Raw genomic sequence first — 24,024 nt, 5'->3', positions numbered from 1 at the left:
AGATGTAGGAAATAAAGGTTTACAGGATGAAAGTCTCGAAGGTCATAGGCAAACCTCTAAAGTTTAGGAAGAATGAAGTGATCTGATGCAAAGGCCATCTCGTAGGAGGGACTCACAGTCAGTGACGACACACAAGGAGGACCAAAATTCAGGATATCATGCTCCACCCCTCGTCCTGGACTCTCCCAGAATTCATCTGTTCCATCGACACATGTTTACTGAGCACCTACTATGTGACATGCCTATGCTGGGCTCTAGGGGTATCATAGTGACCGAGAAGAAACACTCTCCGACCTCGTGGAGCTGACATTCTGTGGAACGGATGGATGGCAATCAGATAAACAAGTGTTGGTCAGATAGTGAGCATGCTAAGAAGGAAATTAAGCAGGGCAGGATGGAATGTGCAGGGCCAGGCTGCTGTTCTAGAAAGAGGTCATTTGAGTAGAGAGAGGAAGGAAGCAAGAGAGAGAATTCTGTCCATTTCTGGGGAATGGAGATCCAGGGAAAAGCGAAGATCAGGCACAAAGGCCCATGGTGGGAATGTACTTGTTATGTTCAGGAGCGAGAAGGAGACCAGCTTGCCTGGAGGGGGCTGGAGAGCCGGAGCAGCTGCCCAAGGGAGCCTCGTCACCGAAGGCCCTAGAGGCCACGGTTAGGACTCAGGCTTTCACTCGGGCAGATTGGGTTGTTGCTGGAGGATTATACACAGAGGAATGTTAAGGAGGGGCTGAGGTTTCTAAGACCCCGCTGACAGCTGTGCGGAAAATGAGCACAGCTGGTCAGCAGATGCAGGCAGAGGGCTCAGGAGGCCAAGTGAGAGGAAGTGGAGATGGCGAGAGGGGACAGGTCAGGACCTCTTTTGTAAGAAGAATTGGTGGAGCTTTGAGAAAGCTGGAGGGGAGGGAAACAGGAATCCAAGATAGCCACTTCCTCAGCTGTCGAAGACGGTGGAAGGAACGGGTTTGAGGAGAACACAAGTGTGCTCCATCTACACTGACCACGTCAACAGGAAAACGTTGATGGCACCCCTCCCTTGGGAAATTACAAGCTGAGGAAGACTCAGAACCCATGGCACGGTGGCTCGGAGAGATGGGAACAGATGCCTGAGATGACGGCTGGCTGGGCTAGAGTAGAGGTGAGCACGGACAGGCCACCCCATGTAGGAAGGAGGACACCTGGGCACCAGGCCAGGGTCATGGCAACGTGGGTCTCCTTTTCACTCTTCTCCCGCCAACCTCCCGGGTCCCTCCTGGCTGAGACAAGCCAACCCTGGTGGCCCCCAATCCTGTCCTGTGGACAGTGCCTGTGCCAGGCGGCTCTGTTATCCTCATTGATGAAAAGGCTCCAGGCCAGAGAGGGCTACTCCAAAGCCTCCTCCCCTGGGCCAGGCTTGGGGACACTCAGCACTGCTCAGGAGTAGCCAAGTGTCTTTCTTCCCCACCCTCCTGGCTCTTGACTCTGGCCTGCTCCCAGGACAGGAGGAGACAGGCAGAAGGCCCACTCCCAGTCTGGTGTGTCTGGAATACCTTCCCCGGGGAATGGGAGGGAAACCATAGGGTCTCTCTGTCAAGCCCAGGGTAGGGCTGAGTAGCCAGAGGTGTGTGACTCAGTGTCATCATGGAGTCAAGCACAGCAAGTGACAATATCCCTAACAATAACAGCTCACTTTTGCAGAGCGCTCATTCCATGACAGCCATCGTGCAAAGTGCTTGCTGTGCTAGTGATTTCTCACAGGCCGCCCATGAGGTCGGTGCTGCCAATATCCAATATCATCAGCTCCCTCAGAAGGGAAACTCAGGAGCCGCCTGGGTGGCTCAGTCGGTTAACCATCTGCCTTCGGCTCAGATCATGATCCCAGGATCCTGAGCTGGAGCCCCACATTGGGCTCTCTGCTCAGCAAGGATCCTGCTTCTCCCTCACCCTCTGTCTGCCACTCCCCCTGCTTGTGCTCTTTCTCCATCAAATAAATACATAAAATCTTTAAAAAGAAAAAAAAAAAGAAGGGAATCTGAGGGACGTCACCACTGACAATTGGTAGGACTAGGATTTGAATCAGGTCTGTTTGCCACATGCTTGTTGTCAGCTGCACATGCAGCTAAGTGCATCACACGTGTGGCCGCCCTAACCTTGTGAGGAAGGCCCTATCACTATCCTCACCTTATAGTCCTGGGGCACATGGTCAGGTGGGGGGTGATAGCCAGGGCTCACAGTGGCACCTAGTTGCCTAGCTCCACTGCTTCCCTGGAGGGTGGGGGGGGAGTCACCCAAAACGGTGGTCACCCACCATACCACCTGATGTCAATTACAGGAAGAACTGTCAGTTACAGGAAGACTCATCAACAGGAAAGAATCATCTGTTACAGAAAGTATTTAGAACACTTGATCACCCAAAATGGAGGTCATCTACCTCTTTGGAGGAAAAGATGGAAGGAAGAGTAAGGGCACCATGTCACGGAGTCGTGCTTCCACCCTGGCCTTCTCCATAGGCCTTGGCCACCAGACAGCAAGGCATGTCCATCAGCTTGCTGCCCAGTTTCCTCTTGTTACTGTGAGCAATGCCTGGAGTTATGCCAGCAGAGGCCACAGGTGCTCCTTCTAGGTGGCTATCAGGGATTTCAGTCCCCAGTGGGTCTCCTGTCAGAGACCTTCAGGACCCTTCCCACCAGCAATTGAGATTGCCGGGGATTATAACTTTTTATTTTGAAATACTTATAGAATCATGGGAAGTTGCAAAAATAGAACTTTTTATTTTGAAATAATTATAGGTTCACAGGAAATCGCATGGGTTGAATAGAGAGGTCCAGTTTGCCCATATCTTATGCAATTACGGTAGCGTATCAAAACGAGGAGTGTGGCATTAGTACAGTGTGTGTGTACAGTTCCGAGTCCTTTTATCACATGTCTAGATGTATGTGACGATGACTGCAATCACGATCCAGAATTATTCCCTTACCACAAGGCTCTCCCTTGTAGTCAAGCCCACTTCCCTTTGACCCTGGCAACCTGTAATCTGTTTTCCATCTCTATCATTTTGTCATTTCAGGAATGTTACATAAAAGAAATCATATGGTTTATGACGTTTTGAGGTTGACTTTTTTTCTTACTCGGTGGAATGCCCGTCAGAATCATCCGAGTTGTGTGTGTCACTATTGTGCTGTGCTATTGCCACTCCATGGTATGGATGGAACACAGTTTAACGGTTCACCTCCTAAGGGACGTGCTGGTTCTTGCCAGTTTTTGGCTATTACAAATAAAGCTGCTGTGAGCAATTGTGTAAAGGTTTTTGTGTTGACATAAGTTTTCAGTGTGTGTGGGGGTGGATATACGCCCTGGAATGCAATTGCTGAGTTGTACGGTAGGTGTATTTTGTTCGTTTTTAGAGAAACTCACAAACTATGTTCCAGAGTGGCTGTAACCATTTTACGTTCCTGCCAGCAATGTATGACTGATCCAGTTTCACTCTATCATCACAAGCATGTTGTCTTGTCATTAGCTTTTATTTTGGCTGTTCTGATAGCTATGTAGTGATATCTTATCATAGTCTCGATTTGCATTTCACTGCTGGCTAGTGATGTTGAACATCTCTTTGGGTGTTTATTAGCCATCTGTGTATCCCCTTCTATAAAATGTCTCTTCATGACTTTTGCCCATTTTCTAATTGCCCATACAATCCAGTTACTTAAAGTGCACAGTCCAGTGGTTTTATGTATATTCAGAGTTGTGCAGCCATCCCCACAACCAATTTTAAAATGTTTTATTTTAAGTAAACTCCACACCACATGTGGAGCTCAAACTCATAACTTGAAGATCAAGAGTCTCATGTTCTACTGACTGAGGCACCCAGGCACCCCAACCACAATCAATTTTAGAACATTTCATCACCCCCAAAATAAACCCATACTCATTAGCAGTCACCTGCCATTTCCTCCCAGTACCCCCACCCTAGCTCTAGGCAACCATTAAATCTACTTTGTATCTCTATAGATTTTCCTTTTCTAGACATTTCATATAAATGGAATGATATAATATGTGGTCTGTTGTGATCAGCTTCTTTCACTTAATGTTTCCACGTTCACTCGTGTGGCAGCATCTATCAGTATTTTATTTCCTTTTATTGCTAAATATTTTATTGTGTGGATATACCATATTTTGTTTATCCATTCATCACTTGAAGGACACCTGGGCTGTTCCTACTTTTTGGCTTTTATGAATAATGTCACTGTGAACATTTGTGTTCAAATTTCTGGGTGGATATGTTTTTTCTCTCGGGTGTATACCTAGGAGTGGGAGTGAAGAGTTACATGGTAATTATACATTTAACCTTCTGAGGAATTGTTTTGAGGTTGCTTTCCAAAGTGGCTGGACAATTTTACATTCCTACCAGCAACATATAAAAGATTCAGTTACTGCACATCCTTTCTGGCATTTGATATTGCCACTATTTTTTTTCTATTTTTTTATTTTAGCTGTCTAATAATAATAGGTGTGTGGTAGTATTACCTCATTGTGCTCTTAATTTGCATTTCTTTAAGGCTATGATTGTTGAACATCTTTTTATTATTTTATTTTATTTTATTATTATTAGTGTCAGGGGTACAATTCAGTGATTTATCAGTTGCATGCAACACCCATCGTGAACATCTTTTTATATGATTATTTACTATCTATATATATCATCTTCAGTGAAATATCTCATGTCTTTTGCCCACTGTGAAAATTAATGAAGGGGACCCTCACGAAAATGGAGCAGGGAGGCTAGAAGGGGAGGCTAAAAGGGGGAGCCACACCAATTCAATGTCAATTACAGAAAGAATGGTTAACTACAGACCCCAAAAGAAGAATTCTCAACAGGAAAGAATCCTCAATTGCAGACCCCAACAGGAGAAAAAATGCACATTGCATCTCCTACAAGAAATCAACTATCCCTGGAACTCAGCCAATGAGAAACTGTTATCACCCTGGACTTGTGCTTTTCTCTAGTGGACTTTTATTCCAAACAACCTCTTTTAACTTGTTCCTTGTCCATAAAATAATGTTCCTCTCCTTTGTTGGGCCTGCCTGTGGTTTTACCATAGCTTGCTTGTCCCACATTGCAATTTTCTGTTATTCTCAAATAAACTAATTTTTGCTGGTAAAATAACTTACTGTCTTATTTTTAGGATTAATGCTGTCTTCTAATTTGAGTTTTTCTTAATGTTGAGTTTTGAGAGTTCTTCATATATATGCATTCTAGATATGCAAATATTCTCTTCCAGTCTGTAGTTAGCCTTTTTCTTGTCTTAACAAGGGCTTTCACAGAGAAAAACAAAACAAAGCAAAATCCCCAAAACCCTCAAAAACCCCCACAAATTTTTAATTTTGATAATGAAGTTCAATTTATAGATTTTTAGGGGTAATGCTTTTGGTCTCAGGTCCGAGAATGCTTCATCAGGCCCTACATCCTAAAGATTTTCTCCCATATTACCTTCTAAAAATTTTATAGTTTAATGCTTTGCATGCAATCTATGATCCACTTTGAGTTCATTTTTGTAAAAAGGGTGAGGTTTGGGTTGAGGCTCATGTTTTGCTTATGGATATAGCCAATTATTCCACCACCATTTGTTGAAAAGACTTATGTTTATTCCATTGGATTGCTTTTGCTTCTTTATAAAAAATTAGTTGGCCACACTTATTTAGGGTCATTTCTGGGTTCTTTAGTTCATTCAATGGATCTATGTGTTATTTCCCCCCCCCCCAATACCACAGTTTGGATTACTGTATGTTACTTTATAATAAGCTTCGAAATCAGGGTAGGCTGACTACCCCTTTATTCTTCTTCAGAAATGTTCTATCTAAGGACACCAGGGTGACTCAGTTGGTTGAGTGACCGTCTCAATTTCAGCTGAAGTCATGATATCAAGGTCCTGGAATTGAGCCCCCATCAGGCTCTGTGCTCAGCAGGGACTCTGCTTGAGGATTCTCACCCTCTCCCTCTGTCCCACCCTCTGCTCATACATGCACTTTCTCTAAAATAAATAAATAAATCTTAAAAAGGAAAAGAAATATTCTATTGTAGTTCTCTCCCATATAAACTTCAGAATAATCTTGTCTATAGCTACACAAATTTTTGCTGGGATTTTGAGAGTAGTTACATTAAATCTGCTTATCAACTTGGGGATAATTGACATCTTTATTGTGTTTAGTCTTCCAATTTGTGAATATGGTATTTACTTAGGTCTCCTTTTATTTTTTCAGCAGGGTTTTGCCATTTTACAAGTATACAAGTATACTTTTACAGTATACAAGTCTTATATATGTTTTTAGATTACATCTAATTATTTCTTTTTAAAAAGCCATTATAAATGGAATTGTATTTTACATTTCAATTTCCATATGTTCATTGTCAGTATTTTAAAAAGTGACTAATTTTTGTGTGGATCTCATATTCTGCAATCTTGCTGAACTTCTAGTACTACACTGAGTAGAGTGGTGATAGTGGGCATCCTTGCCTTGTTCCCAATCTTGGGGGAAAGTACTGAATACTTAATTTATTTATTGAAAGCACCGCATACTTTTTTTAGCTTTGGGTTTTTTAGGTGAGTTATAGATCGTCAAGTTGAGAAATTTCCTCTCTATTCCCAGTTTTCAGAGAGTTTTTGTCATGAATGTGTGTTGAATTTTGCAAATACTTTTTTCTGCAACAATTTATATGATCGTGATTTTTCTTCTTTAATGTATTAATATGATTACATCATTTGATTTTCAAATATTGAACCAGCCTTGCATCTCTGGAATAATATTCACTTGGTCATTGTGTGTAATTCTTCCTATATATTTCTGAATTCTATCTGCTAATATTTTGGTAAAAGTTTTTTGCTCCTGTATGCATGAGGAGTGTTGGTCTGTAGTGTTCCTTTATACTGTTTTGACTTGTTTGTTTCAGGGTAATCCTGGCTTCAGAGAATGGGTTGAGAAGTGTTCCTCTGACTGTTTTCTGGAAGAGATTATGTAGAATTTCTGTTACTTCTTTAAACATTGTCTTGGATGCTTCAGTAAAGCCATATGTGCCTGGAGAGTTCTTTTTCATATTTTAAATTATCTCAGTGGTTATAGTGTTGTTCAAGTTTCGTGAGTTGAGTAGTTTGTACTTTTTGAAGAATTGATCCATTTAATCTAAGTTTTGAAATCTATGCACATAGAGTTGTTCATAGTATTCCCTTAATACCTTTTTGATGTCTACAGGTCCTATAGTGATATACCATTTAATTCTTGATGTTAGCAATTTGTCTTCTCTTTTTGTTAGCCTTGCTAGAGATTTGTCAGTTTTATTGGTATCTTCGTGGAGCCTGATGTGGGACTTGATATCATGACCCTGAGATCATGACCTGAGCTGAAATCAAGAGTCAGCTGTTTAACAAACCCAGGTGCCCCTGAAGCTTTTCTTCTTTTATTTTATATTTTTTAAAAAAGCTTTTATTTTTATTTACTTATGAGAGACACACACACAGAGAGGCAGAGACATAGGCACAGGCAGAAGCAGGCTCCATGCAGGAAGCCTGGTGTGGGACTCAATCCCAGGACCCCGGGACTACACCCTGTGTCAAAGGCAGACGTTCAACCACTGAGCCACCCAGGTGTCCCTATTTTCTATTCTTAAAAAGATTTTATTTATTTATTTATTTATTTGAGAGAGAGAGAGAGAGAGATAGTAAGATAAAGCACACGTGGGGAGGAGAGGGAAAAGCAGGCTCTCCACTGAGCTGGTAGCCTAACACAGGGCTTGATCCCAGGACCCCAGGATCATGCATGACCTGAGTCGAAGGCAGACGCTGAACTGACTGAGCCACCCAGGTGCCCTGCTTTTCTTCTTTTAATGTAAGCATTCAATGCTATACATTTCCCTCCCATACTTAGCTGTGTCTCACAACATTTGATAAGTTCTATTTTCATTTTCTTTCAGTTCAATTTTTTAAAAAAATTTCCCTTGAGATGCCCTCTTTGACCCATAGATTATTTAGAAGTGTGATGTTTAGTTTCCAAGTCTTTGGAGATTTTCCTGTTACTGACTTCTAGTTTGATTCCATTGTGATTAGAAAATATACTCTACATGATTTCAATTATGTCAACAATTTTAAGTCTTGTTTTTTAGCCCTAAACTTAGTTTATCTTGGTACATTTTCCATGGGTTCTTGAAAAGAATGTGTATTATGCTGTTTTGGGGTCAATTAGATCCTGTTGGTTGATGCTGTTGTTGAGTTCTTCTATGTCCTTGCTGATTTTCTGTCTAGTTGCTCTATCATTTGTTGAGGGAGGGGTGCTGAAGTTTTCAACTAGAACCGTGAATTTTTCTACTTCTCCTTTCATTTCTGTTGGGGTTTGCTTCATATATTTTGCAGCTCTGTTGTTTGATACACATATCAAAATGTCTTCTTGGTGGCTTGACCCCTTCCTTAAAATATAATATCCCTCCCTAGCTTTGGTCATTTCCTTTGTTCTGAAGTCTACTTTACCTATTTACTTATATTGAGATATAATTGACATATAACATAAATGTACCACATGATTCAAAATTTTATATATTGTCAAGTGATTACCACAATAAGTCTAGTTAACATCCATCACCACACAATTATAATTTTTTTCTTGTGATGAGAACTTTTAAGATATATCCTCTTAGAAACTTTCAAATATAACAATATTATTAACCATAGTCACCATGCTGTATATTATATCCCCAAGACTTATTTTAAAACTAGAAGCCTGTACCTTTGGCCACCTTCACCCTTTTTGCCCACCTCTCCAACTCCTGTCTCTGGCAAACACCAATCTGTTCTTTGTATATATGAGTTCATTGTGTTTGTTTTTTAGATTCCACATACAAGTGAGGTCAGACAATGTTTGTTTTTCGGTTTGGTTTATTTCACTTAGCATAATGCCCTTAAGGTTCATCCATGTTGTCACAAATGGCAAGATGTCCTTCTTCCTTGTGGCTGAATAATAGTTCATTGTATGTGCACACCACATTTTCCTTACCCATTCAGCTACAGATGCATACTTAGGTTGCTTCCATGTCTTGGCTATTGTAAATAATCTGCAGTGAATTTGGAAGTGCCATATCTTTTTGCATTAGTGTCTTAATTTTCTTTGGATAAATACCCAGAAGTGAAATTCTTGGACCATTTTGTAGTTCTATTTTTAATATTTTGAGGAACTCCCATGGTTTTTGCATTAATGTTTTCATTTCTATCAGCTAAATACCCAGAAGGAGAATTGCTCAAACACATATTTTTAATTTTTTGGAAGAACTCTACTTTCTTTTGATTAATGTTAGTATAGTATATCCTTTTACATTATTTTTCAACTTAACTTGATTATATTTGAAGTTATTTTCTTATGGACAGCATACAGTTAGGTCATGTTTTTTATTCACTCTGTCAATCTCTTTTTTCATTTGTGTATTTACACCACTTACATTTAATGTAATACTTACATGGTAAGGCTTAATTAAGCCTGTCAGTTTGCTTTTGATTTCTCTCTGTTCTCTCCGTTTTTTTTTTTTTCCTACCTGTGGGTCTCTTGAACAATTTTAAAATTCCATTTTCATTTATCTAGAGTTTTTGAGTAAATAACTTTACATAGCTTTTTAGTGATTGGTCTAAGTATTACATTATATAGAACTTACCAAAGTTTACTGGTTTCAACATTTTACAAGTTCAAGTGAAGTATAGAAATCTCACCAACCTTCACATCTCTTTACCCTCTCCCATTTATAATTGTCATAAATATTTCTTCTACCTACATTAAGAACAGCATTACACAGTGTTAGTTTTTACTTTGATTGCCAAACATAATTTAGAAAACTCAAGAAGAGAAGGAAAGTCTATTGTATTTACCCATAGGTTTGCTCTTCCTTTTTGATGTTCCAAGATTTCTTTCTTTTTTTAAAAAATCATTTTCTTTCTGTTTAGAGAATTCCCTTTAGCTGTTCTTTTCAGGTCTCTGTTGGTTAAAAATTGTTAGTTTTCCCCTTATCTGAAGATGTCTTGATTTCCTCTTCATTCCTGAGGGATATTTTCAGTAAATATAGGTTTCCAAGTTGATAGTTCTTTTCCTTTAGTATCTGAGAAATGTTGTTTCAGTTCCTTATGGCCTCCATGGTTTTTGGTATGAAGGCTACTGTCATTTAAATGGGTTTCTCCCTATAGGTAATGGGTCATTTCTCTGTGATTGCTTTCAAGATTTTTGCTTTGTCTTTAATTTTTAGAAGTTTGACTATTATGTGTTTTGTCATGGATTTTTTTGGATTTATCTTGTTTGGGATTCACTCAGCTTTTTGAATCTGTAGATACATGGTTTTTGTTTTGTCAAATTAAGGACATTTTTCAATCATTATTTCTTCAAATATTTTCTCAGCCTCACCCTGCCTCTCCTCTCCTTCTGAGACTCCAATGACATAAATGTTAGATCTTTTGTTATACTAGCCAAGCATACCCCTGGGGCTCTGTTAATTTTTGTTTGTTTGTTTATTTTCTTTCTGCTGTTCAAACTGGGTAATTTATATTGTTCTATGTTCCATTTCAGTGATTGTTATTTCTATAATCCCCATTCTGCTGTTGAGCCCATTCATTAAGCTTTTTATTTCAGTCATTGTATTTTTTTAGTTCTAAAATTTTCTTCTTTATATCTTCTTTCTTTGCTGACACTGTCTATTTTTTCATTTGTTTCAAGCATGTTTGTAATTGCTCACTGAAAAATTTTTATAATGGCTGCTTTAAAATCTTTGTCTGATAATTCCAACATCTGTGTCATCTTGGTGTTTGTGTCTGATTATCTTTTCACATTCAGCTTGAGAACTTCCTGGTTCTTAGTATGCCAAATGATTTACAATTGAAACTTGGACAGTTTGGGTATTATTTATGGGATTGGATCTTATTTAAATCTGTGTTTTAGCAAGTCTCCCCTGCCACCGCTTCAGTAAAATAATGGGGGCACTGCCTCATTACTGCTAAATAGGAGTAGAAGTTCAGGTTCTCCACTCAGCCTCTCTTGACACCTGGTGTGTGTGTGTGTGTGTGTGTGTGTGTGTGAGTGAAGTTTTCTTATTACTGCTGGGCAGGAGTAGATCAGGTTCCCCAGTATGCATCTACTAATATCACCCTAGCTGGGAGTGGGAGGGGTACTTCATTACTACTCTCCACATGGTTTCCATACAGATTCCACTAGTAGGTGGGCTTATGACCGCTGAGTGACAGTGAAAGTCCTGACTCTCCCCTAGATCTCCTCTTACATCACTCCAGTGAGGAGAATGATCACCATGGGTGGGGGTGAATGTTCAGGCTCCCCATGTGGTCTCCAATGACACTGTGAGGAGGAATAGCCCAGTGGGGATGGAGGGCCCAGCTCCACACTCAGCCTGGCACCACTCAGATGTGGTATGGGGCAGTGGCCTGGGTTCTTCATTATGGCCTAGCAAAGGTGGAAGTCTAGGGCCCCACTCAGCCTTTGCTGTCAGGGGTGGGAGTGAAGCAGCAGATTTTTCTGATAGTTAGCTGGAGTAGAACAGTTATTGCCTGAAAGATGTCTGTCTTTCTGGGTTGCCCCTTTCTCAGTTTTTGGCCAGAGGAGCAGAGTTTTGCTGAGCATTCTTTTATCTGTGTCCACTGGCATTTCCAGTTGCTTGCTTCTTCAGTATCCAATCTGGGGTATATAAAGTAAAGAGAAAACCCAGGGAATTCGCCATCATATCATTCCTCAGGTCCCAAGGTCCCTAACCAGTGTGTTCCTCTCTCAATCTTTCGGTGTCTTCTTGTGCTTGTTTTATAACATCCAGGGTTTTTAGTTGTTCTCAGCAAAAGAAATAGGGAAGAATACGTCTTTCCAGAACATTACTGTTTTTGAATGAGCTGTGCTTCCCCTTCTCCGTTTCCTTCTCAATGGCTGGCCATCAGTAGAGTTTGGTGATGCCAGATGCAGATTACTCAGAGACTTCCTTGATCATCTGTAGGATTTGAATGGCTTTGTCTGATGCCACTAGAAGGCTGACCAAGTGGTAAGGTTCCAGTCTCATGACTTGCCCAATTCAATGACACTTCATGTAAGTTCTTTTTGCTTCCTGATATCTATGTGTTCTTCCATAGAACCGTGGGAGCCACTGAAGCATCAGTGTGAGTAGGAATCAGACTCCTGACCATTCTTGCCTCTGAAGGGAAAGTATAAGAATGAGAATAACTGGATGGTATCACTAAACTACAAATACTTTCAGATTGCCTTGTGCCTTTTCCAGCAGACTGGCAGTTCTAATCTGTTTGTCTTGAAATTTTAGCATTTCCTGAGAGCTGGATAGAGGGGAAGTTGTGGAGGAACCAGCTCTAACTATCTGATATAGAAACTCCATATACTGAAACTAAAAACTGACCGTGGATGCCCAAATGTGTCCTCCAATCTGCCTTCGAGCCCACATTGCCCTCATTCCCTCCTTTCCCAACTCTCCACTTCGCCATGCCTCTTGGTTGCCCTGAGAGTCACAGAGGGGGTAGGGGGTGTGGCCAAGGAGAGTGAAAATCCTTCACTGTGCTTCCCCTTTCACTCTCAGATGCTGCCAGGGTCCCCGAAGAAGGAAGACACAAGAAAACAGGTAAAAACTATTTTTCTCTCTTTTGCATTCAGCAAGCCAGTATGGAGCAGCTGCTGTGTGCCAGGCACAATTCTTGGAGCTGGGAGCACAGCGGGAAGCCCTTCTCTCTCTTGCCTGTGTTATAACTGATTCTGAGCCCTGTCTTTGAGTATGCCCCCTGATGGGCTTGATGAGTCTTCTGAGAGTAAGATGGGTCACCAGATGCCCAGGAGGGAAGAATGGACCCAGGGAGGCTGGCTCTGAGATCTTGCAAGGCCCTCAACAGGCCTCTGATGAGCAGGCCACAGGCCTGGATAGCATGGTCTTGTCCTGAGTCTTTGTGCTTAATGCCTATTGTCCCCAGCCTCCACACCCTCTCCTGTCTCAGCAGCCTTCCAATTCCAGGTCTGTGGTCCCACTTCTTATGTCCCAAGACTGCCTGGAGCTGCTTGGGTTGAGCATGCAGCCCTGCTCTGAGCCCTGCTCTGCTCTGCTCTGCTCATGTGCCCTTTCCTACTTGTCCAGGTGTCCTCAAGCCATTCCTCCATGAGGGTGGCTGGTGGTAGAGAGGGCACGATGGCCCAGCTACTGGAGGCTAGTCTTTGCCACAGAGAATGGAATCTAGCCCTTGCCGTAGCTATTGTGGAAACCCAAGGGGACCCAAAGTGCATCCCTCAAAACACTGACCCTGTAACCCTGCCAAGTTGTTCACGGGAAATGTAAAATCGGTTCTGTGGTGAAAGAAGTGTGGGCAATGTACTGTACTCTAGGCCCCATGTGGGGACACGTGTCATGCTCACACAGCTGATTAAAGAGATCAAAAAGACCCACAGTAAAGAATCTACTTAAGACCCACAGTAAAGAATCTATTTACCTTTTTAACCCAGCTTTTCTCAAGTTGATGTGGCCTTGAAGACATTTTTCTGTGTAGCACTATTAGCACCCGCAGAGCTGGTGTCAGTTCTGCCTGGAGAGTCTGCCCCAGTTTGGAGCTCTCACCCCTACCCCGTGCTTGGTCCAGCCCAGCATACTACGCCTGGGGACAGACTCCTTCCTGCTCAGCAAGCTGGCTAGCTTTCCCCACCCAGGTACTAGACACCCAACAGCATTTGGCATGAGCCACGCAGCCTGAGGAGATAAACAGCCTGAGGGGGTGAGGGGCCTTTGATGCGTGGGAAATGTCGCTGGCCAGGTGGGAGGGGTGCAGGTCTGCATGAGACCGGAGACACACTCTGTCACACATCCTGCTAACCCCAGAGGGACCAGCACAGAGGGGCCCAGCCATGCAAATTGGGACTTAAATTTAACTCTATGTAAATGTAACTCTATGTAAAAGTCTAGTAAAGTGGCAGGTAAGCTCATTGATGTCTCAAAGAGAGACAGATGGGCAGCAGCTGTGAAGTAGAGGCCCTTGGACTGCCTCCAGCCCATAGACAGGTTTTGTTTGACCAGCACCACGTTTGTTTGTTTGGCTGGTTGGTTGGTTTCTGATTGCAGGACATTTCACATGAAAATCTGGCTTCTTATTTCTCTTAAAACAGTAGAAGATCAGGAAGTGTTGAGCTCATGTCCCCAGTTGGCAACAATTGGCGGGTACTGAGAGAGTCACTGCCTTTACTGAAAGCATGACCCCACCTGGCTGATTTATGTTTTCTCCTAGCGTCCCCCGTCCCCCGGCTTATCTGAGTGGGATTCTTGGACCACATTCTCCTAAGTCCTCCCAGAGCCCTCTAAATGCTGTCCTGTAATCACACTTAATAATTAGTTTTAGAGTAATTCTGTTCTTGATCTTTAAAATCAGATTTTTGGCCATGGCTCTCCCCTACATAAAATCCTTCACTAGTTGTCTCAAGGTGAGCTTCAAGTTACCCCAAGGCCTGGGATTCAAGGCATCCAGTAGTCTGGTGCCACTCAAAGCCTGAGAGCTGGGCAGGAAGTTTGTAAAATTATGGATGGATGAATGGACGGACGGATGGGTGGATGGATGGATAGATGGAAGGAAGGAAGGAAGGCAGGCAGGCGGGCTAGGAAGAGAGACAGGCTAGCTGAACAGAGTTCTTGGGCAGACAGAGTAGACATGGCATATCCACAAAAGGCCCCACAGACTTCCAGAATTCACATCCTGCAATACAACCAGAGGTGGTCCTCCTACGATCAGGGAAGAGGGATTGGGGCTTGGTGGGTGAGCGAGAAAAGCCATCTGAAAAGAGTAAGCGACCAGATGGCTCAAAGACAAACTCTTCTCAGCCCAGGCTCCTGCCTAGACACAGCACCATGCATCTCCTCGGCCCCTTGCTCCTGCTCCTTGGTAAGAACTGTGGCCTAGGCTTGGGTTCTGGGATGTCTGTGGAAGCTGGAGGAGGAGGAGGAAAGCTCTGGAGCAAAGAGTGAGTGTTGGGGAGGGTGGGGACAGGCAGGGTATGTGTGTGTGTGTGTATACACTTCTCTGTGTACCTTCCTCTCTCCATCTTTGGAGGGGAGTCTTTATTCATTTGAAAGCTCTTTATGTCTCTCAATAAAGCTTTTTGATCACTGTGGTGGGTTCCAGAATACTTGGCCTTCTCTGACTCATCCTATTGGAGGTTTGATCACCCCCACACTCTCTACACCTGGGAAAAGGCCTGCGTCTGGATTCCCTGTTGCTACACGATTCCAGAGAGTGGTAGTAGGCTGGAAAAGCTGACCGTGTACAGCAACTATGAATATAATGACACCACCAAGGACTTCCAGGGGTCCATTCTCTATGAGACCAAAGAGTTTAGTAATAATCCTCCTCAGGAGATGAGGGTTCAGTTCCTGGGAAACGAAAGAGTCAACTGCACCCTCCGCATCAACCCTGTGTCTAAAGAGGACAATGGCTGGCTGGGAATCAGAGTGAATACGAAGACTGACAAATGGATGGAGAAAATAAACCTCAACGTCTCTAGTAAGACCTTGCGGGATGGGTTGTGGGCAAGGAGGGAGGTGGGAACCACTCAACTCTGGGGACAGGGGTGTAAGCCAGGCTGCCTGTAGAAGCCAGGCAGGAGGTGCCAGTAAGTGACTCAGGCAACACAAGACAGTGGCGGCTGTGGCAGGCTGTGGCAGGCTGCAGCCTCGGCACCTGTCTCTCCTCAAGCATCTCACCTGCCACTTAGCTCCCGCCCATTCTGGAATCTGGATCCGGGGTTGCCTGATTTTTCAAGAGAAGATGGAAATGTGGATTTTCAAGTGAAATCTCCTAATGCTTTAATGTTGATGGTTAATTCTAATAAGGCCTCCATGGCTAAATGAGACCCCTGTAGGAGATGAGTCGAGCATAGGCCTGGGACCTCTACCCCACAGCCTGTTTCTTCAGTGCAGGAGGAGGGGGGTCCTAAGCAGCCCTCCACCGCGATGATGGATGTAGCTTCAGACCTGCAGTTCTAGGGTGGCCCAGCCCTGGGGATTCCCTAAAGGAATGCCATGCTGGGTGTGTCCAGCATTGAGGCCGTTACAAAGGCAGGTTTGTCCTCCAGGAAGCCGAGAAAGGCATGGTGACCTAAACTGATAAAATTCCCTTGAGGTGAGGGAGCGAGCTTGCAAATGTTTAGGGAGCACACATCAGGGAAGGACACAAGGTAAGTATAAAATATAAATATAAAATACGATTCCTAAGGAGCATCAGCATTCACAAGACCTTCTAGAGAATGCTTCGGCTGAGCAAAGGTGACCCAAAGCAGAGAAAGGCAGGCCCAGAGAGAGGTGGAAGGGACCGGCTGGGGGGAGGGGGGCTCCTGAGGGGTTAATTGGGGTGGGGCATCTAACGCCAGGTGTGGGAGGCTGGCATTTGCTCCCCCCAAGGTCTCCCAGGCCTCCAGCACGGCCCCTCCTCTTTCGCAGAGACGCCGCTTCCACCTCACATCCAGCTCCCTCCAGAAATCCAGGAGTCCCAGGAAGTCACTCTGACCTGCCTGCTGAATTTCTCCTGCCCTGGGTTCCCGATCCAACTGAAGTGGTCCCTGCAGGAGCCTGCCATCACCCTGACCTCCCTGAGCACTAAGACCGTCTCCACCCAGAGCAAGCTCACCTTCCGGCCGCAGTGGACGCACCACGGCAAGAACCTGACCTGCCAGCTCTGGGATCACAAAGCGGAGCGGGTGCTCTCTGAGGACACGGTGTGCCTGGATGTGAAGCGTGAGTGTCCCCGGTGCCCCACCCCGGGGAAGGACGTGGGTCTTGTCTCTTTTCCCCAACCCCTCAGAGAGTGCAGAGGGTAGCGGGCACCTACACAGAAGGAAGCATGATCAGTGCGTGGATCCACGCAGCTGGGGTAGGTCCAGCCAGGGCTGCGTCCCTCCACCACCCCAGTGGTCAGCCCCAGGGTTTCAGGGAACAGATTCATCATAGCATCTGCTTTGGTCTAACAGAATAACATAATTCAATATCCTTGAGCCATGACGTGAGTTGGAGATCATGTGGTTAAGTATTTTTGTTCCCCCAGAAGGGGAGGGTGTTGGGGTAAGAAATGTTTTCATGTCATTGTGCCTCACTCATTCATTCATTCATTCATTCATTCAATAAATATTTACTATGAGCCTCCTAGGTGCCAGGCCTGTTCTTGCCCATGAGGAGCTAGCACTGCAGTGGGGAAGACAAACAATGAACAGATTAACAAAGAAATATGGAACTTAACTGGAGGCAGTGATAAGTGTAGCAGGAGGAAGTAAGGCCCGGCTTGGCCAGAGGGAGCGAGAGAGGGAGGTGAACTTGGGTGAAGGGAAACACGGAGGCAGGCAGGTGTTTGCCAGAAGATCCCAGGAAGAGGCTTTAGTCCTGGGACTAAGGCCTGGCGGTAGGAGCAAGGGGCCGGACAGAGCAAGGGGCCGGAGAGCCTCAGCCCTGCGTCCCAAGGGCCCAATGGTAGGAAAGATGAGCCACGGCCAGACCTCATAGGTGGCAGCAGGGTTTTGGATTTTATTCTGGGTGTGGAGTCCGCTGAATGGTTTCAATTAGGGGAGTGGCAAAGTCTGACGGAGTTAGGAAGACAGCTGGCTGCTGGTGGAGACCAGAACTTCTGGGAACGAGTTGGAGGAGTGATGCTCAGAGCAGAGAGACACGTTAAGAGTCTGAGACAGTCACCTGGGCCCTTGGGCCAGCCCACCCCCGTGGACCAGGGGAGTGGCGAGTGGCTGCACACACTCGCACGCGAAGTGTAGGCCGCTGCTTTATGTGAATCGAAGCCCTGCAACTTCCCACCACGTCACACCCTCTGAGAATTCCCTACCCCCTCTCCCACTGCCTCTCTGCTCCTCTAGATGTCCCAAAGTTGAAGATTGAGGTCAGTCCCGGAGGAGCCAATGTAACAGAGGGAGAGTCTGTGATCATGACATGCCAAGTCATCAGCAGCAACCCAGAGTACCGGAGAATAACCTGGCTCAAGGATGGGAACACACTGCAGGAGCAGGAGACATTCACACTAACTCTGTCCCCTGTGACCAAGATGATGAGTGGAAAGTACCAGTGTGAGGCCTTCAATGATGTAGGCTCGGGACAGTCGGATGGAGTGGTCCTTCAAGTATACTGTGAGCCTCCTGGGAGCCGGAAGGGGGGCAGGCAGGGAGTCAGCAGGGGGTGGAAGCAAGGCCCTTGAGAGGTGAACAACAGAGGCCTCTGCTCACCTCCCTCCCCTGCCTCTGCACCTTTTTCCAGATGCTCCGGAACCTTCCAGGGTTGAGATCCTCTCCTCGCCAGCTAAGGAGAGAAATAGAGTAGAGATGACCTGTGTGTCACTGGCCAATCCTCCTCCAACAAATTACACCTGGTATCACAATGATAGAGAAGTGCCAGGAATTACAGGCAAGGACTTCCAGATCCCAGCGGTCCTCATCGGGCATGCTGGGAGTTACTCCTGCTTGGCACAAAACAGCCTTGGTCTTGGACAAGTTGGCCAGAAAGCTGAGTTAGACGTCCAATGTGAGTAGTCACAGGGCCTCTGGGTTCTTGAGGGTTAAGGAGGAAGGCAGATGGAGCGCAGGCCATTCCTGGGTCCTAGAGTGGATGGCATGCAGAGGCCGGGGTCTCCCAACGCGTACGCTCCTTGGTGGATGCTTTGCTGCTGTTCCCAGTTGTATACTCAGCACCAGGACAGGGTCTGGCTCATTCGTGGCAGGTGCTCAGTAGATGTTTGTTGAATGAATGAACTGCCAGATGCCAGGGCTTTGTGAGGGACACGGAGGCTTGGTGCCACTAGGCAGTGGCTGAGTCCCAGAGGGGGCCTGACGTTTTGGAGGAGAACTGGAGTAAAGCGTCTCATCGCCTCTCCATCGGGGGTCAGACCTTGTTTAGCACAGGGAATCTTGTCAGGCAGCCAAGCCCAGGACAAAGAGAATCCATAAGTTTGATCCTTGGACCCTAATGTCAGGGTCCGAGCCAGATACTTTGATGGGGTTGCTCGAATCCTGAACGTGTCGACACTGGGTGCGCCATAGGCAGCAGCGGCAGCAATGCTTCTGGAGTGAGGATTTCATTTCGTTTCATTTCCTCCTTGCAATGATTCTGGCAGGTTAGGGACCCTTAGGACTCCATCTGACAGATAAGCAAACTGAGTCCCACGGCCCACAGTCACGCAACACTGAGTCACAGGGTCTGGCCATCTGGTCCAGAGCTGTGCTGTTCCCTCTCCACCCCCCCAACCCCCCAGTGAAGGCCTGCTCCGCAGCCCAGGCCCCTGCGGAGACCCCCAGGCAGGGCCCCTCGGCCTCGCACACACCCCGCGTTCTCTACTTGAGCTCTGCTCTGAATCACCACGTCATCTTGCCTCAAACCACAGCCAGGCCAAGTGGCCAGGTTTCCTGTCCTTACACAGATGCAAGAGGGAAGCGCAAGCCTTTCTTTGGTTAATTTAGGAACTGTGTGAAAATGGGGGGGGGTGCCTAAGGGGTGGGGGAGGCGGCCCTGGAAGGCAGTCTGGACAGCAGCTGACTCTCCCTTGCCCATCTGTCTGCTTTCTTCCCAGATCCCCCCAAGGAGGTGACCGCAGTGATTCAGAACCCCACGCGGATTCGAGAAGGAGACAATGTGACCGTGTCCTGTAACTACAATTCCAGTAATCCCCGAGTTAGCCGATACGAATGGAATGTCCAAGGCTCCCGGAATAAAGTATTTTCTGAGGTGCTGGTAATTCAGAAAGTCTCCTGGGACGCCAGGCCAATCGCCTGTGCAGCCTGTAACCAGTGGTGTTCGTGGGCTCCCTCTGTCAACCTGGATGTCCAGCGTGAGTGACCGGGCGAGGGGATCCAAGAGGTAGCGCAGCTGGGAAATGGGCTCTAAGGTTAGGGCACTGGGGCTTGGGCCAGAACCTTCACAGAGAATTGAGGGCTGAGAGTCTGGCCTCAAGGCCAAGGGGAGAGGAAATCCTGGGGTTGGGGGTGGGGGAGAAAGAGGGAAAGGGACCCAAGAGGTCAGCCGGAGCCCCTTGCTTTCCAGATGCCCCCAAGGATGTCAGGGTCCAGCAGACCAGCCCCTCTTCTGAGATTCACTCCGGGCACCGAGTCCTCCTCGGATGTAACTTCTCAAGCAGCCGCCCCAGAGATGTCCGCTTCTTCTGGAAGAAAAATGGAATCTTCCTGAAGGAAGGAAGAGAACTGAGCTTTGACTCCATCTCTCCAGAAGATGCCGGCAATTATAACTGCCTGGTGAACAACTCCATTGGACAGACCACGTCTGAGGCCAAGATGCTCCGAGTGCTGTGTGAGTGGCGGGTGCTGGAGACACGCGGGACGGCAGGTGACAGTGATCTGGGATCCTGATTTCTTCGCGTCTCTCTACAGACGCACCAAGGATGCTGCGCGTGGCCATTAGCCCGAAGGACGAAGTGATAGAGGGGAAGAAGGCAGTCCTGACGTGCGAGAGCGATGCCAACCCTCCCATCCTCCAGTACGCCTGGTTTGACTGGAATAACCAAAACCTCCGCCACTATGATCAGATGCTGAGATTGGATCCGGTGAAGGTCCAGCATTCCGGCGCCTATCGGTGCCAGGCGACCAACCGGCTGGGCACAGGCCAGTCGCCCCCCGGCACCCTCACTGTCTACTGTAAGGCCCCTTCCCTGTCCTTCTCTGCCCCTCCTTCTCCTTCCCTCCCCCGCTGCCCCTCCCTTGTCCTTGGGGCAGCCCAGCGGGTCACCCCCGCACGGCACCTGCTCCACACAGGCTAACCTGTCTTCCTCCTCGCAGTCTCTTCTGACCCCCTCTAGGGGGGTTGCTTCTCAGGCTGCCCCTGCCCTCCAGACATCCTGAGCTGCTACCGGGTCTCTCTTTGTCTCACCCTTGATAGGCTGCTTCTCTTTATCGTTTGAGATTTCAGTAGTTTTTTTTTTTTAAGACAAGGTAAGATAAAACAGCATGAAAGGGTAAATAGTAGAGACACCTCTCCTTTCTTTCTCCCTGAGGACTCCCCTCCCTCCCTGAAGGTCTCCACTACTGGCAGCTGGTTGCCTCTCCTCACAGAGCTACTCTGCACACGCACAGTCGCATAAGTGGATCTATGTCTCTATACCCTTCATCTCGCAAATTGTGGGAGAGCTCGCATGTTGCCCTGGATGTTCTTTTTTTTTTTTTTTTTTCCATGTAACAATTCCACTCGGAGCTTGTTCTATATCCCTGCGTGTACGGGGCGTCTGAAGAGTCTGAAAACAATAGGGAAGATATTTCATTGATTTATTGCCCTTTTCAGATTAAACTTGGAGCCTGACTTTAAATTTAGGAGATCATGGCCTGCAAAGCTTGGAGACCTGAGTGTGTTATTTGGAAATGCAACATGTTGTATAAAAACCTGTTCCAGGCGTCTCCCCTTTGTAGACACCCCTGGAGACCTGCCTCTTGCCCGCAGGGCTGCACGGCCGTTGTATTCCCATGCACGTCTACCCTGTGCCTTTCCCACAGCCCTGAGTGTCCCCAGCTCTGACCCCTCAGGGACAGCTGCAGAAGTCCCTACATGGAAATGCTGTGTCAAAGGCCAAGTGATTTTAAGTTCTGATAAGTCTGGTTAAGCTGCCTCTAAAGAAGTTGTAGGTTTTACTGCATATTGTGTGTGTTGGGAAGAATTAGCCCTTTCCTCCCAACGGGGCCTGGGGGGCGGGAAGCAGGGGCCGGCTTTTCCCTTTCCCTGTGTCCCCTCCCCTATGTGCATGTGGGAGGAGAAGTTGCATAGGCAAGGGCAGTGGCCACGCAGAGAAGTGGAGGATGGATGCCTTCCCGGTGAACGAGCCAGCCGTGACCCCAGAGAGGCAGCGTTCCCAACTCACGGTCGCTCTTTCCCCCACCAGACAGCCCGGAGACCATCGGCAGGAGAGTGGCCGTGGGCGTGGGTTTCTGTCTGGCCACGCTCCTCCTGGCATTCTGGGGAGTCAAGCTGCAGCGCAGGTGAGCGCCCCCCGAGGCCCAGGTGAGCACCTCCTGAGGCCCAGGTCCTCGGCTCTCCCTGACTCCTTCCCTGGAAGGACCCTGGCTGGCCACCCCATAGCCCCCAGATGCCCACTGCACAGGGTCGTGGTCCCACTGCCCTGATCCTCACCGAGCTGGTCTTTATCTCCTAGCTGGAAGAGGATACGGAGCCAGCAGGGGCTCCAGGAAAATTCTAGTGGGCAGAGCTTCTTTGTGAGGAATAAAAAGGTAGGATATGGGAAAAGATGAAACAGAGCAGACAGAGATGCATCAAAGACGGGGTGCAAAGAACACTGTGGGGAGGTCTGGGGGTCAGAGGCCAGGGGTGGGGGACTCAGGTGGAGAAAGGAGCGGTGGGAACTGAGGCCTTGTCTCTCTCCCAGATTAGAAGGGTCCCAGTCTCCGAAGACCCCCACTCCCTGGGCTGCTACAACCCTGTGATGGAAGATGCCATCAGTTACGCCACCTTGCGATTTCCTGTTGGCGAGACCAACACACCAAGAACTAGGTACTGAGCGAGGGTCCCCGGGGGATGGTGACACTGGCAGCCAGGGAGGGCAGCGGGAGGAGCAGCTCGTGTCCCACCTACCCTCTTTATGGCACACCCATGAGCCAGGCTCTGCTCTGGGGTGCTCTCGGGGTCTAGGGGAGTTGGAAATAAGAGAGTTTGAGCGAAAGGCTGCATCTGCGGCCATCCATCTACATCTACCCTCCCTCAGAGATGCAGGGACCCTGGAGGCAGAGGGACCTTCTCCAAACAGGGACGACACCGTCACTTACTCTGTCTTGCAGAAGCGTCGAGTGGTAAGAGGGCAGGGCTGTGGAAGGGGGGGGGGGGCTGGCCTCAGCTGTGAGTCCCAAAAGGGAAGGACTTGGCGGCCTTAGTGGTGGCAAAGGCTGGGGGGAAGGGGGTTGCCCAGGCACAGGTGCAGCCAGAGCCAGGGCTGCACCTCCCAGGCTGAGAAGCTGATTGCAGCCAGCATGTGTGGACAAAGGGACCTGCTTGGGCTCTTGGACCCCCAAGAGGAGCCAGAGAGACAACAGGCAGGGGATGCAGACCAGGAGCCAACCTCACACAGGGCCTTTCTCAGGGCGACTATGAGAACGTGGTTCCAGAAAATGTAGAAGATGAGGGGATCCATTACTCGGAGCTGGTTCATCTTGGGGTTGGGGAGCGGCCTCTGGGCCAGGAAGCGGTGGAGTACGTGACCCTCAAGCACTGACAGGCCAACCCCATGGAAGCAGAGGCTCTGAGAGACTGCAAAGGCCAGGTGGGCGTCAAGCTCGCCCGGGGCCTGCTGCTCAGCTGCAAAGTCCCGCGGCCTCCCCGCCAACTTACATGCACACACAAACACACACACACGCACACACGCACACGCATGCATGCACACGCACACAATTACCGAAACCTCAGTCGGCGCACAGAACTTCCTCCGTGGCCCAGAGACAGGCCCCCCTCTCAACACTGGTAACCCTGCCCCCAGCTCCTGAAGGCCTGCTCCCCGTCCACTCTCCTTCCCATCCAGGGAGTCATCTAAACACCTACCCTGCACTGCCCAAATCATCTCGCCCATCCCCAACCATCTGCCACCCCTCTCAAACCCTGTCCCCAGAGGGCCGTGTCCCTGCTGGGATCAGCTTGTTACTGTATTTTTTTTCCTTTCCCTCTCCAACCTTCGAGCCCCTTACCCCTGCTCTGAAAGCCCCACTCACGAATCCTGTGCCTAATTTCTTCTGCCTCTGGGGCAAAGAGCAGGGAAAGAGGGGCTGTCCTGAGCTGGGGCTGGGCTCTCCTCCATGTGTCAGTGAGGCATTCCATTAGCTGCTGCGACCCCCCACCCCTCCCCCAGGGGCCTAGGGGGCTGAGACACATGCCGATGTGGACAGACGTGTAACACACAGAGCTGCACAATAAAAATGGCTCAGATGCCACTTCAAAGAACCTGTGCACTGTTTCCAGCCCGTGGGGTCAGAGTGAGAATGGGGAGATTTGGGAGAAGGGAAATGAATGGAGGCAACCTCAGATCA

The 24,024-nt window shown here is 47.4% G+C and overlaps 1 protein-coding gene across 7 annotated transcripts; it reads left to right on the top strand.

Annotated features, from left to right (window-relative positions):
• Positions 1 to 891: 891 nt before the first annotated feature.
• CD22 (CD22 molecule) lies at positions 892 to 23,938 on the top strand. 7 transcript variants are annotated; one of them, XR_013355380.1, is made up of 15 exons: positions 892 to 1,135; positions 12,572 to 12,613; positions 14,840 to 14,900; positions 15,141 to 15,518; positions 16,454 to 16,747; positions 17,869 to 18,135; positions 18,263 to 18,526; positions 19,569 to 19,826; positions 20,039 to 20,302; positions 20,383 to 20,646; positions 21,879 to 21,975; positions 22,149 to 22,224; positions 22,385 to 22,504; positions 22,716 to 22,800; positions 23,088 to 23,141. XR_013355380.1 is itself a non-coding variant. In XM_077854809.1 (15 exons), exons 3-15 carry the CDS (start codon positions 14,867 to 14,869, stop codon positions 23,217 to 23,219), a joined length of 2,538 nt encoding a protein of 845 aa, XP_077710935.1. In that variant the 5' UTR covers positions 901 to 1,135; positions 12,572 to 12,613; positions 14,845 to 14,866; the 3' UTR covers positions 23,220 to 23,938. The 7 variants fall into 7 exon arrangements, 6 of the variants coding, with proteins under 6 accessions (XP_077710935.1, XP_077710938.1, XP_077710934.1 ...); XM_077854809.1 differs by having other exon boundaries at positions 901 to 1,135; positions 14,845 to 14,900; positions 22,380 to 22,504; positions 23,088 to 23,938; XM_077854808.1 differs by having other exon boundaries at positions 903 to 1,135; positions 22,380 to 22,504; positions 23,088 to 23,938.
• The last annotated feature ends 86 nt before the right edge of the window (positions 23,939 to 24,024 follow it).

Source organism: Canis aureus, chromosome 1, assembly GCF_053574225.1.
Source record: "Canis aureus isolate CA01 chromosome 1, VMU_Caureus_v.1.0, whole genome shotgun sequence".
NCBI classification, from domain to species: domain Eukaryota; kingdom Metazoa; phylum Chordata; class Mammalia; order Carnivora; family Canidae; genus Canis; species Canis aureus.
This window is presented reverse-complemented; position numbering and strand designations above follow the sequence as displayed.

Coding starts and splice junctions, on each gene's coding strand:
- CD22 (XM_077854808.1), top strand. CDS start 1,100: ATGCCTGAGATGACGGCTGGCTGGGCTAGAGTAGAG. Junction 19,827..20,038: donor TGTCAACCTGGATGTCCAGC/GTGAGTGACCGG, acceptor CTTGCTTTCCAG/ATGCCCCCAAGGATGTCAGG. Junction 22,225..22,379: donor TCTTTGTGAGGAATAAAAAG/GTAGGATATGGG, acceptor TCTCTCTCCCAG/ATTAGAAGGGTCCCAGTCTC.